Raw genomic sequence first — 14,316 nt, forward strand, 5'->3', positions numbered from 1 at the left:
CTTAAACTGTTCATTTTGCTCTACAGAAAAGCCTTTTGTATATTTCCTTCTGTGTAAGAGGGATTAATGTTGAACGCGCTTAATGATTTTTAATTCTTTTAGACAAAATGTCTTAAATTTGAGATCAACTCCTTTTTTGCTTTTGTGCCCCGCCAGGTAAAGTCTGGATTTTTCCATGAAAGTGATTCCAAAGGAGTTGCCAAGTCCATCAGGGATCGAGTTGCCCTGATAAAGAAGACAAGGGAGAGGAAGCAAGCAGGGTATTTGGTGGAAGAGCGGCGAGATTCTCAGTGTAAAGTTGTGGGTACTGTCCAACAACCAAATACGTCCCTTCCTGCCCCCTCCCAGCATGGGGTTACTGAGTGCGAAGAGACTGAAGTTGATCAGCATGTACGACAGCAGCTTCTGCAACAGAAACAGCAGCCACTGCAGCACTGTTCCTCTGTCACAGGTAAATGAAATATCATCTCTTCAGATAAAAAAAAAGTTTAAGTGTACTATTTAAGCTTCTGTGCCGCGTCCAGCCTGCAAACAGCTATTTATTTGGAAATGAAATCATCAAAAGCATTGGTCTCCTTTGAAATGGAAAAAAACGTTAAATTGAAGAACTGGAATAAATAATAAACTTTCCTGCTCTGACATCTTTATAAATGGGATATTAATACTCAGTCTCATGGAAATTACCAGAAACTTATTCATAGTAATATAGTAACAAGTGACCTTTAGGGGGAGATTTAATAGAGATTAAAGAGAGTGTAACGAGCATTGGAAGAATGCAAACATTTTTTGCCCAGCTGGCAGAAAGCATATATAATTCATTATTATAGGAAATTGTGCAGGCAGGAAATACAAATTGCTTCAAGAGAGACCAGATAAAATTAAAGATCCATGGATTAGAGCATCATAATATTTTATTAGAGGAAAATGAGGGTTGTCAGAAGGTAAGTCTAGTTCGCAAAGGGCTTCTCCCAGCATTCTTGGTTGCCATTATATTGGAGATACAATATTGTGTTGAATGGACCACTGATTTGACCTAGTGTGTTACTGTTTATGTTCTTAGCTTCTGAAGTGAAAGTGTCAATCGGATAGAATCATATTGGATCTCGTAGGTTAGCTAATTATGGGGACAGTGAGAACCCGTGGAGAAGTAGCAGGTGAGAAGAGAATGCTTTGCTTAATGTCCAAAAATTTAGAAAAGGGAGTTTTCTGTTCTTATCGGCTCTGGTTCTCAGCTTCACCAGAAGAATAGCTTTAGCTCTTGAGTATTTCAGTGTATCAAGTGAGTGGAAGGAATGTGTATGTGTGATGGAAGGTATATGATGAAAAGCTTATGATCAATCTGATTTATTAGGCACTTACTGTGTGCAAAGCACAGTATTAAGTGCTTGGGAAGGTATGATAAAACAGAGTTGGTAGGCATGTTCTCTGCCCACAAGGAACTTACAGTCTAGAAAATCCAGATGCTCAGATGTTTCGACACAACTCATGTTATCTGTCAAAATGGGAGCTAGTCCTTGCCCACAAGGAGCTTAGAAGGAGGTTGGGAAAAAGGGAAGGAACTACTACATTGGGTAAAATTTTGAGACTTCCGACATCGCTTCTGTAAAAGGGCAACAGCTCCAGTAATCAGACATTAAAAGTGGATTTCTTATATTTTGTCTCTTCATAATAACAAATGAAAACAATTTTTTTTAATGGGCAATCAGTTATAATGTTGGTATTTTTATTCTCAGACAAATTTTGTTTACTGGTATTATCCTAGTATATCAACACCAGTTCAGAAAACACAGAATTATGTATGAAATCCACCAAATAAACAGTGAGCACTCAAAATTTTTATTCTTCTAAAAGGCATTGTTAGTGCTTATTTCAGAGGAAAAGGTAGCAGGCTTCTGTTTAGATCTTTCAGGGACATGAGCTCCAATTGCCATTTTCTTTCTGGACTTTCTCCCTTGAGTAAAATACTGCTAGTTGATTAGTTCCATCTCTGGGTCTGTGTCTGAACTTATAATATTGCATCAGTGGAATGGAATTTAGTACTTATTGAGTGCAGAGAAGTGTATTAAGTGTTTGAGAGAATAAGTAGATATTCCTGTCTTCAGAGTATCGAGTAGAGCAGGGGAGAGGGACAGTAAAAAAAAATTACAGGTTGAGGAAGCAACCAAATATAACGATTTGTCTATAAAGGCTGTGGAGATAAGAGTTCACAGGTAACAGCGGGGAAGGAAAATAGGATGGGGGAGATGAACAGTTAGACAAGGAAGACTTCCTGGAGGAGAAGTAATTTTAGTAGGGCATTGAGGATAGAGTTATAGTTTGTCAGATGTGAAGTGGGAAGGTTCCAGGCAGAAAGGAGGTTGGGAATCAAGGGTTGACAGCCAGAAAGGTGAAACCAAGTCACAGTGAATAGCTAGCACATTGCACATTTTAAGTGCTTAGTGAATGCTTTAATAATATTTAAAATTCAGAATGTAGTTTTTTAAAAAAATTAATTTGGGAAGGTAAGATGGTTACCTATCACCTAAATTACCTCCTAGAATTTTATCATAAATCTAAACAGAAGCCTGCTACCTTTTCCTCTGAAATAAGCACTAACAATGCCTTTTAGAAGAATAAAAATTTTGAGTGCTCATTGTTTATTTGGTGGATTTCATAGTCTACATAATTCTGTGTTTTCTGAAATGGTGTTGATATACTAGGACAATTCCAGTAAGCAAAATTTGACTAAGAATTAAAATACCAACATTATAACTGATTGCCCATTAAAAAAAAAAAATTTGTTTTCATTTGTTGTTATGAAGAGACAAAATGATGCTGTAAAACCAGAGGTTGGGAAAGGGGGTTTATGAACCCCCAGGGTACTGGAAAGCACTGTAGATAGCACAGCTATTATTGCAGAAGATGGACTGGCGGAGAAGCAGCAAGGACCAGCATGAAGGCAGACTGACTTGAGACTTCTATGGCTGCCCTGAAACGGGGAAAAAATGAGCGCCTTCCCCTCTCCCCCCATTCCATATGTCATTTTGGAAGTGTTTTGGGGTGACAGGGGAGGCCTGATGCACTTCTCCTCAGTCTAGACCTATTGCATCCTCTCCTAGGTTCCTGTTGACCAAGTACTGCTACCGAAGGGCAGGTGTTTTTTCCTTTTTAATTGCTTGCCACTGCATCTCACTGCCTTACTGTCTGAAACTAGGCTTGTGCACAAGCCTGCTGAATTAAAGCTGCTGTTTTCTCAGCAGAAAGTTTGCTTCCTTCAGTCATTTTTCTGTGTGTGGGTTATGAGGATAAAGCATGTGATTAGCACGTGGGCCAAAGGGGGAAGGGTACACTTCAGGTGAAACCTGGAGATTGCAGTGGTAGTTTCTCAAAGGGATGAAAATTTCTGCCCAGAACAACAAAATAGCTTTTTAAATATCTGACTTAGTTTTTAAAATGAAGATGACCAAAGAAGCAGAGTGACTCTGTAAAGATCCGAGTGAAACCTTAAAGGATCAGAATACAAGATTTAAGCTGAAAATCACTCTACTAGAAGTGATTTTTCTAGGCCAATATCTAAGCCTGCAATGAAGGTAACTTCAATTTTTTTTTCTTATCCTTCCTGTTATAAGTTATTTCTTCACTGCTTGGAAAATTGTGATATCTTTCCCAGGAGTAATGTGATGGTCTGCAAACAAGAGATTATTACATTTCTTTGAAGGATCAAAGATGAGAATAAGATTTAAAGTTTAAGGGTATCTTAGGGACTTGCAGGGCTGCAGTATATTGGGTAGAAAGAAAATGGATGGCAAACCTTTTCAGGTTTGCTCTCATCAGGTTTTTGTCCCATCACAATGTTCCTGTTTTGGAGTCTGAAGGATATTTGCAGATTATAATATAGCTTTTGCTATCTCCAGATATAAACATATATTTTTACTTAGTTTGCAGGGATGAGTAAAACCATTTTTAATTATTGAAGAACCATTTAATATTGTATTTATTGCCTTTCCATATTCCTTTCGACTTATTTCCTAATAGCTGACAACTTATCTGAGTTGGGACCCGGATCAACTGTTGTTTCTGATGTTTCAAGTCAACACAACGTAGCCTATTCCTCAGAACAGACAAAAGCCCCTCAACAAGGATCTAGCGTGGTACAGGCTGAAACCAGTCTTCCCGGGCATCTTTACTCCTCCCAGCAACTAGTAGGACATTACCAACAAGTTTCTGGGGTAAGGTGAATTCTAACTTGTGGCACTTAAATCTAGATACTGATCTGTGTATTTATCATGAATGTTAAAGTCTTTCATTTTTGTTTTTTTTGTGTTTTTTTTTTTGGCTTGTTTGGTTTTCTTTTTTGTTGTTGTTGTTTTTAAATCAGGTACCACAACAACCAAATCTTGCTCATACTCAGATTTTACCACTGGTGCAAAGTCAGGCTAAAAACGTGCCTGTACCTGGTTTTGCACCATCTGTTGCATCACAACCCCAGGTTTCACCAATCCAACAATTCTCCCAGGTAATGGTAAGGTTGATCAGAGGTTCTATACTTTGAACAGCTTTAACATTTATTATAGTGTCCGACTGATGTAGGGTACAGACTCTTTCGTGAACCTAGTGCTGGTAATGGTCTATGAAAGGTGTCTCTAGTGAAGCTTTATTACTGATAAATACCTGTAGTCTTGGCAAGCACTCAGTGTAGCATAACAGCTTTATAATGCTTGAGGTCTATTTTGAATAATCTGAATTTGTTCCTTTGCCCTTCAAGGCTTGAATGTACGATGAGTTGAAGGGAATTGGCTTTTACTTTAGTTCCATCTATATAAAATATTTGGCCCTTCAGTACAACCAAGTCCTTAAACATTGGGGGCTGAGAGACCAAACTCTGGGGCTGTCGATCATAAATTATAATAATAATAATCTAAAGTGCTTGTGAGCCAGCTACTGTACTGAGCACTGGAGTAGATACAAGCTAATCAGATCGGACACGGTCCCTGTCTCACATAGGGCTCCCAGTCTTAACCACCATTTTACAGATGAGGTAACTGAGGCAGAGAGAAGTTTGGTGAGTGGCTCAAGATCAAACAGAAGACAGGTGGCAGAGCTGGGATTAGAACCCAAGTCCTTTTGAGTCCCAGGCCCATGCTCAATCCACTGGGTCACGTTGCTTCTCAGTTGTATTCTTTATTACATTATCTATTTTCTGTTCAATTGCTTTTGCTCATATCTGCAGAGTCCTTTAGGGAGAGAACCCAACGTGGGGGTCAGGAAGTATGGTCTCAAGGAGCTGGGGGAAACTTTGGGCTGGGGAAAATGAAGCTTCCATTCAGCTTCTCTATTCTATATATATGTCTATTCTATATATGGACCTGCTCTGTATAAATAGGGGGAACCTAAACTGAGTCCCAGGACCCATAGAGCTAACAAACTTCCTCAGAATTTTTAGCTTTAGATTTGTCAGTTAATAGAGTTTCATTAAAAATCCTGGCTACTGTCTCTCCTGGACGAGGCCGAGAGGTTCGCCTGGTCAACCCCAGTAAAACCCTTCTCAGCCCATCCTCAGACTCATTGCTCATGGGGCAATTAGGTAGGAGAGGCCTGTAATAGGGCGCACTTGTGCATTCAGCTTGTCAACCACTGACATAAGGGGAGAATAAGTAGTAATAATAACGTATAGTACTTATGCCAAGCACTGTATTAAGCACCAGGGTAGATACAAGTTAATCAAATTGGACACAGGGTTCACAGTCGGAGGAGGGAGAACAGGTAATGAATCCCCATCTTGCAGATAAGGAAACTGAGACTTGCCCAAAGTGGCAGAGCTGGGATTAGAACCCAGGTCTTCTAACTTCCAGGAACGGGCTTTTCCCACAAAGCCACGCTGCTTCTAGGCATTATATTCCTCCGGTGAATGACAACACATTAAAAAGATGCAGATATGGTATTCCAACACATACCCCAGAAAATTGGTTCTGCTTCCCTACTAGAAAGTTAAAATTAAACTCCTTATAATAAACCTTTTTGTAATTAACAAAATGCAAATACTGATGTTTTTCTTCAGTTTTGGCAGGCCACTGAAAATTCAGGATATTGCAAAAGACAGAAAACCTTCATATAACAAAGCCCCAAGAATAAGTCCTCAAAGTGGTTTTACTGAGTCGTATTTCTGAACCACCAATCTGTTGACCTGAATTTTTTATTACCTGTCTGCAAACCCACACTCGTTTTAGAAAGAACTAGGCTTCCCGAGGAAACAGATATTTTTAAAGCTCCTAATAGGCAGTTACAGCACTGTTTTAGGTTAAGGGGAAAATACACATTTTTTAAGAAACAGTTTTAAACTTTATTGTATACCATTAAATTGTAACGTTATTTTTCTTTGTGCCAGCACCAGGAACCACAGTTGGCCTTCGGAGCTGATGGACAGACCCCAGCGCAGTCTGTGGCTTTAGACTTGTCGGTCATTGGAGTTTCCCAACCAGTGCTGGCTGCCAGCGTTTCTCCGAAGACGGTTTCTGTTCCACAGATGAAATCCCAGCATCCAGTAATGGGCGTTCAGCTAGATTCTAGAACTGGAAGTCAGACTTCAGCCGCAGCGCAGGATGTGGATCAGGCTTCCGGTTTCTTGCCCGTTAATCACCCTCCGGTTCTGCCGTGTCAGTCTAGCGCTCAGTTCATAAGCAGCGTACAGGGGGTGCCCGGTACAGGGCAGACGACACCAAATTCTTTAGCTGGGCTTCCCGGGGTCCAGCAGGTCTCCCAACAGATTCCATCAGTGCAGCAGCCAGCACCGCAGCCTCAGTACCCGATGGTGCATCAGGATTCCTTAACGTCCTCTTCGGTGCAGCCGGGACAGGCCATGCAGGCGAACCCTCTGGTGGAGCATCTGCCTCGAACAGTGCCGCAGCAGCCGAGTTACCCATCTTCCGTACATCAGCAGCCCCTCGTTTTGCAAACGAACCCAGCGGAGCAAGCGCAGGACCCCGTTCCGCAAGAATCCGAGGCCCAGGTCGGTCTGCAGCAACCAAAAGGTGACCAGGGAAGTTTAATTCATCCCCCAGAACAGGTCTCCTATTCGATGCAGCCTGCCTACCCCGGACCACCCTCAGAGCAGTCGGCTTTCCCGGCTCAGCCTCCCGAGCACCTGGCTTACGGAGTGCCGACCATGGAGCAGCCGCCTTATGCTGCACAGCCAGTTTTCTCGGTGCAGAATTCTTATCCAGTCCAAGTCCCAGAGCAGCCGTCTTACCCTGGACAAGCCTCAGCGCAGCCTGTTTACCCAGGGCAGCCGGCCTATCCGGGGCCACCTCCGGTCCAGCCCTCTTACCCGGCGCCGCCCCCGGTGCATACCTCTTACTCGGTACCGCCGTCGGGGCAGCCTGCTTTCCCAGGGCAATCCTCGGTGCAGCCTGCTTACTCGGCCCAGCCACCAGAGCAGGCGGCCTTCGCCATCCGAGTGGCTTACCCCGGGCACCCGATGGAACAGCCCCCTTACCAGGGGCATCCCTCTGAGCGCGCCCCTTACCCAGGGCCGGCGGCCTACGCCCTGCCGGCTCCCGAGCGGACGGCCTTTCTGCCGCAGCAGGCGTACCCGCCAAACCCTCCGGACAGCCAGCAGGCCCATCTGACCCAGCCTGCAGACCAGCAGCTGTATTCCACCCAACACTTGGTAGTGCAGTCCTCTGAGCCACAAACCCTATTCACCCCGCCACGGGACAGCGCTCCGGCAGCCGCGGCAGACACGCAGCCGTATTCTACCGACCCCGTATTTAATATTCCACAGTCGGCCCCCCAGCCCCAGCCAGATTCCAGTGTCGGACACCAGCAGTTGAAAGTTCCACCTCAGTCGGTTAGCGTCGCATCTCAAAGGACAGTGGAAGGGCAGGCCCCGTTGCCCGTGCAGATGCCTTTCGTTCAGCAGCCCTCCTCCCAGTGTCCGCTGCAGCCCTCCGCTTTCCCGCCCCAGCTTCCCCAGCAACACCTAGCACAGAGCCAGGTGTCTCAACCCCCTTTCATTCAGCATCAGCAGATCCCTCACGCAGCCCATCTACCGTCACAACCAACTCATCAGATGCCCCCTCAAGAGGCCCCTCTAAACCAGCAGCAGCCTTTATATGGCCAGCCCACCCCACTCCAGCAGCAGGTGCCTCGTGCCCAGGCGACCAACCAGATCCAGCAACCAGCAGCCATAATCGCCAATCCACAGGCTATTCCCAACTTGTTACAGATGATACCTCCTTTGCCGGATCAGTTGCAGCCAGCGGCGTTGGACCAGCAATACGTTCGGCAACAACCGGGACAACTGGCGACCCAGCCCGCCTCCGCTCTCCTCCAGCCGCCGGCCCAGGTGCTTCAAACTGCAGACAGCAGTCAGTCATTTTCCCAGCAGCAAAACCCGGGGCAGCACCAGCCGGTATACGTTCAGCAGGCGGCTGTCCAACCACAGTGGCAGCCGCCTTTGACCCAAGCCCCCGTTTCCCTGCCAGCAGAGTCGCTCTTGCCACCACAGATCCATTACCAGACCACTGGTGCAGCCCCTCCAAATCAACCTTCTTCATCCATGCAGCTAGCGACACTTCACATTCCGGGCCAACCCTCTGCCAGCCTGCAGGGCCAACCACATCCACAGCATTTTCAGAGCCAAGAAATTGCCAAAGTAAGTGAGTGGGGTGGCAAACTAATCAGACCTTGCAAATGTCAATAGAGACAACCAGGAAGAAACGGATACTGCTTGATCTCTGTAGGAGGGAAAAACATTTCTGCCACCCTCACACAGCTACTCTGTGAGGATGCCCAAGTGTTGGGCAGCTCTAGTAAACTGTCAGAACTCCTCATCTTTCCACCCCATCTCTATCCTCCCCTTGACTTTCCCGTCACTGTAGAAAACACTACTATGTTTCCTGTCTTACAATACCATAATATAGCATTCTCCTCAACTCACCTCCCTTAACCAACTCACGTATTAAATCTGTCACCAAATCCTGTCGGTCTTACCTTCGTAACATCGATCAAATCTGCCCTTTCCTCTCCACACAAACTGTTGCTATGCTGATCTGAGCACTTATCCTTATCCCGCCTTGACTACTGAATCAGCCTCCTCGCTAACCTCCCTGCCTCCTGTTTCTCCATGCTATAGTCCATACTTTACTCTGCCACCCAGATCATTTTCCTGAAAAAAGTTGAGTCCATGTCTCCCTACTCCTCAAGAACTTGCAGTAGTTGACAGTACACCTCCACCTCAAACAGAAACTCCTTACCATCGGCTCTGATGCGCTCATTCACCTCTCTCCCTCTTACCCTTGATGATTTCCTACTACGACCCATCCTGCTCTCTTCGCCCCTCTCTCACCGACCTTCTCATTGTACCTCGATCTCATCTACGTAGCTGACCACAGCTTGCCCACCTCCTCCCTCTGTCCTGGAATTCTCTCCGCCTTCATATTCGACAGACTGCCATTCTCCCTGCCTTCCAAACCTTATTAAAAATAAGTATCTCCAAGAGGCCTTCCCTGACTGAGCCTACATTCCCCCTACTCTCTCTCCCTTTGTCACCCTTGCACTTGAGTGTGACCTCTTTAAACACCTGATATTTGCCCCACAGCACTTACGTACATATCCATAATTCATTTTAAAGTCTGTCTCCACCTCTAGACTGTAAGCTCCTTGTGGTCAGGGAAAATGGTGTTCTCTCCAAAGTGCTCGGTACTGTGCTCTTTATACAGTAAGTGCTCAGTGAATGCTACTGATTGGTTGGTTAAATGCAGGGAACATGTCTACCAACTCTGTTAAATTGTACTCTAAGTGCTTAGTATAGTGCTCTTCACCAGTAAGCGCTCAGTAAATACAATTGATTGGCTGTCAATTTGGTAGACTCCCAAGAAGTTGTAGGAAATAAGAGTATTGTGAGAACAAAAATGGGACTTAGTCATCTTGTCCTTTTCGATCAATCAGTGGTATTTTTTGAGTGCTTACTGTGTGCAGGGGACTGTACTAAGTACTTTCCTTGCCCTCTCCCTAGGTGTCTTGGTAACATTGGGCAGACCCCTTTCTCTCCTTTAGCTACCAATGAGATTCATAGTCTCTTAGACCTGCGAAGAGAGAGTAATGACTGTAATGAAATACTTTGAAATCTTCATCTTAAAGGTGTTGTGAACTGCATTGTAAAACTTCTGGTTAATTCCGTTGTAAGTAAGGCTTCAGATATCAAATTTGTTGAAAATACTGGCTTTCTCCAAGGCACAGATTGTAATGGATTCTTGCTTGTTAGTGTGCGAGCTGTTCTATTCCAAGTGTATGAATATCAAGTTAGAGCCTTATTAATCCATGCAGTGAGACAATCCCATATCTCTTTCCTTCAGAGAGCAATCCTCTCTCCTTGAATTTCTCACTTCCTGAAAGAGATTGCCAGAAAGAATGTAGTTTTCAGGGATCAGATTTTAAGCTGCTGAACTACATTTCTTTATCCCTGCTGTTGTTTTACCTTGAGAGAAAGCAGCGTGGCTCAGTGGAAAGAGCACGGGCTTTGGAGTCAGGGCTCATGAGTTCGAATCCCAGCTCTGCCACTTGGCTGTGTGACTGTGGGCAAGTCACTTAACTTCTCCGTGCCTCAGTTCCCTCATCTGTAAAATGGGGATTAAGACTGTGAGCCCCACGTGGGACAACCTGATTCCCCTATGTCTACCCCAGCGCTTAGAACAGTGCTCGGCACATAGTAAGCGCTTAACAAATACCAACATTATTATTATTATTATTATTACCTTCCCCATGGCTTGAAAGGGAGAAAAGATTTTTTAAAACCCTGTAATTCCAAAAGGTAAACTGAAAAGTTGATGACCATCACATAGGCTGGGACAAATATAGCGTATCTCTTTGTGGCCATATGACAGGAGAGGTCGTGGAGTTACCCGGGGAAACTAGACTGGGTGGGGTAATTCCAATTTTTGTCCCCATAGATGTGGGTTAGGTACAGTTCCCACATCAGCAGGGTACTAAGGTGAGGGTGGGGTGAATTAAGTGGAGGTTTTTGCCTACAGAATTGGGAGTGTTACACTTAATTAATTATGGATTCGTGTTTTCAAACGAATTTTGGCTTTTTAAACCACTTGTTTTGTGAAGCATTCAGTCCTACCCATTTTTGTTTAGGAGGCAGCGTGAAGGGGTAAAAAAGCAATAGGAAGTGAAACACCAGGTTTGTCTTGCCAGTTGCTGTGCGGTGCTTTTTTAAAAAACCAAAAAATTTAGGAAGCCACTAGTGTTGCTCTTCATTTACTACCGTGGTCAGCATTTCTCATCTCCTGCCCTCCATGAATTGCCATTATATCAGCACTTCCTGTGGTTGATTTGAAGTTGTTCCTTTGTCAAATTGTGGTCTAATCCAGCCTCTGTTCATATTTTTCTAGTTTCATTTTCTCTATGGACCATGAAAAGATACCTAGAAACCTCTGGGTCCTAAGATCTAGCTTTGTCTTTGGTGTACCCTATTGATTCCTGGACTGTGTAACGTGTGTAAACGGGTGCAGGTGTTTTTGTTCGGGACTGCTTTGATCATAATTGTAATGTGAGTCAAAATCTACGAAAAGAAATTGAAGTGCCTGCCTTCTCAGAATATTTTCTCCCCCCAAAATTGCAGTATTAACATTTTGGAACACTTCCTTTGACCCCCTTTCTTGCATTTTCTTTTTTTGTTTGTGGCTTTGAAGCAGCTTTGTAGGTAGAGACAAAAAATCTCCAGAACCTGCTGAATTTTCACTCCCCATTAAATTTTACTGCTTTCCCCCTTTACCAATGTCACAAACATTTTCTAGCTGATGGAAGTGAATATGAATAGGTTATATTTTCAATTAAAATTAAAATTTGCCCATAATGTGATTTATGAGGAGTTTTTGTTGGATGTGGAGAGGTGCAGAGAGAAAGATGTGATGAGAGAGAGAGAGAGAGAGAGAGAGAGAGAGATTAGGTAATAATCATGCAAAAATTGATCCTTTTCATCTGAGCAATTGTCCTGTTGGGTTTTCATGTAACTCTTGCAAGGCTCTACATCAAGGGTGGTAGGACATAGACAGGATATAGTATGGCCCTTCTGTTGCCCACAGCGTTTGGTGCTGTCACGCCCCTCTTTCCCAGAACCTGCTACTTCCCAGAGAGCCTCCACCTGATTAATCTTGTTTCTTTTGCCAGTGCTTAGTACAGGGCTTGGCACACAGTGCTTGACAAATACAATTAATCTTCCTGCCCACTTAGTACCAGTTTCCCCATGTACCTGGATCCTTGGGCTAGTCAGACAGCTGTATATTTTTTGTTACTGCTGTTGTTCCTTGTTTTGTGTTTTCGTTTCCTGATTTTTGCTTTTGGCAAGAAAGTGAAGTCACAGAGAAGTCACTTCTCTGTGTCACAGTAACCTCGTCTGTAAAATGGGGATAAGAGTATGAGCCCCATGTGGGACAAGGATTGTGTGCAATCTGATTAACTTGTACCTAACCCAGTGTTTAATTAGCAGACTAGAAACCTAGTCTGGCAGTGACTAGGTTAAGGCAAAATGAACTCTGAATTTCATTTCAATTCATTCAATAGTATTTATTGAGCGCTTACTGTGTGCAGAGCACTGTACTAAGCGCTTGGAATGAACAAGTGGGCAACAGATAGAGACAGTCCCTGCTGTTTGACGGGCTTACAGTCTAATCGGGGGAGACAGACAGACAAGAACAATGGCAATAAATAGAGTCGAGGGGAAGAACATCTCGTATAAACAGTGGCAACTAAATAGAGTCGAGGCGATGTACAATTCATTAACAAAATAAATAGGGTAAAGAAAATATATACAGTTGAGCGGACAAGTCCAGTGCTGAGGGGATGGGAAGGGAGAGGGGGAGGAGCAGAGGGAAATGGGGGGGAAAGAGGGTTAAACTGCGGAGAGGTGAAGGGGGGGCGGTAGAGGGAGTAGAGGGAGAAGGGGAGCTCAGTCTGGGAAGGCCTCTTGGAGGAGGTGTTTTAAGTAGGGTTTTGAAGAGGGGAAGAGAATGAGTTTGGCGGAGGTGAGGAGGGAGGGCATTCCAGGACCGCGGGAGGACGTGGCCCAGGGGTCGACGGTGGGATAGGCGAGACCGAGGGACGGTGAGGAGGTGGGCGGCGGAGGAGCGGAGTGTGCGGGGTGGGCGGTAGAAAGAGAGAAGGGAGGAGAGGTAGGAAGGGTCAAGGTGATGTAGAGCCTTGAAGCCTAGAGTGAGGAGTTTTTGTTTGGAGCGGAGGTTGATAGGCAACCACTGGAGGTGTTTAAGAAGGGGAGTGACATGCCCAGATCGTTTCTGCGGGAAGATGAGCCGGGCAGCGGAGTGAAGAATAGACCGGAGCGGGGCGAGAGAGGAGGAAGGGAGATCAGAGAGAAGGCTGACACAGTAGTCTAGCCGGTATATAACGAGAGCCCGTAGCAGTAAGGTAGCCGTTTGGGTGGAGAGGAAAGGGCGGATTCAGTGTACTACCATTTGTTTGCGGTGAACCTGTTGGGAAAGGAATCGTGGGGTTTTGGTCCCTGGAATTGCCATAGCTTGTGGGATTTGAGAAATGTTTTCTGAGATGGATGAGTCATTAGAAATTCATTATTGAGCCTACTAGGGTTATAGGAAGGGGACTTGGGTGATTTTTTTTTTTTGAGGGGTGGTGTTGCTTTTGAAGGGTGGTTTAGAGGAGCAAACATTTGGACAATTTTTATTACATGTTTTGAGTGAGGCATAAGCACACAGGATGATCCAGTTTTCAGCTATTTTGAGGTACAGAAGCGTACAGAGCTTCCTTACTCAGGTGTAAGTGGTGACTACCTTATTAGCTTTGTAGAGCCAATTTTTTTTAAATGCTTTGCTTGTTACAGTTGCTGGTATCATTTCCTGTCTTACTATTATTGCATGACTTGTTCTCATGGGATCATTGATCATTTTAGCTTGTCTCTTCCTCAGTGAAGTAGAAGAGTAGAGCCTTTTTTTCCTGATTTTCATCTTTCCTACTTAAATGCGTCGGGCCCTTTTATAGGACATTCCAAATGCAGAGAGGAACATAACATTCATTTTAGTCAGGTTTGTCAGTCAGCAGCAGTGTGGCTCAATGGATAGAGCCCAGGGCTGGGAAGTCAGGAGGACCTGGGTTCTAATCCCAGCTCCCCCATATGTCTGCTGTGTGACCTTGAGCAAGTCACTTCTCTGTGTCACGGTCACCTCATCTGTACAATGGGGATGTGTGAGCCCCATGTGGGACGAGGACTGTTCAATCTGATTAACTTGTTCCTAACCCAGTGTTTAGAACAGTGCTTGGCATATAGTAGGCACTTAATAAGTACCATTATTATTATTATCG

The 14,316-nt window shown here is 44.6% G+C and overlaps 1 protein-coding gene across 4 annotated transcripts in view; it reads left to right on the forward strand.

Moving 5' to 3' along the window:
* The window catches only part of WNK3 (WNK lysine deficient protein kinase 3), an 89,347-nt gene that overhangs the window by 36,982 nt on the left and 38,049 nt on the right, over window positions 1–14,316 (forward strand). For 2 of the 4 annotated variants that reach the window (XM_029066984.2, XM_029066986.2), the window contains exons 8-11: window positions 157–451; window positions 4,015–4,208; window positions 4,358–4,495; window positions 6,365–8,632. In XM_029066984.2, the coding sequence (XP_028922817.1) occupies window positions 157–451; window positions 4,015–4,208; window positions 4,358–4,495; window positions 6,365–8,632 (2,895 nt within the window). The remainder of the gene's footprint in view (window positions 1–156; window positions 452–4,014; window positions 4,209–4,357; window positions 4,496–6,364; window positions 8,633–14,316) is intronic. The other 2 variants (XM_029066987.2, XM_029066985.2) reach the window with 2 other exon arrangements.

The sequence above is a fragment of the Ornithorhynchus anatinus genome, chromosome 6 (genome assembly GCF_004115215.2).
Source record: "Ornithorhynchus anatinus isolate Pmale09 chromosome 6, mOrnAna1.pri.v4, whole genome shotgun sequence".
NCBI lineage: Eukaryota > Metazoa > Chordata > Mammalia > Monotremata > Ornithorhynchidae > Ornithorhynchus > Ornithorhynchus anatinus.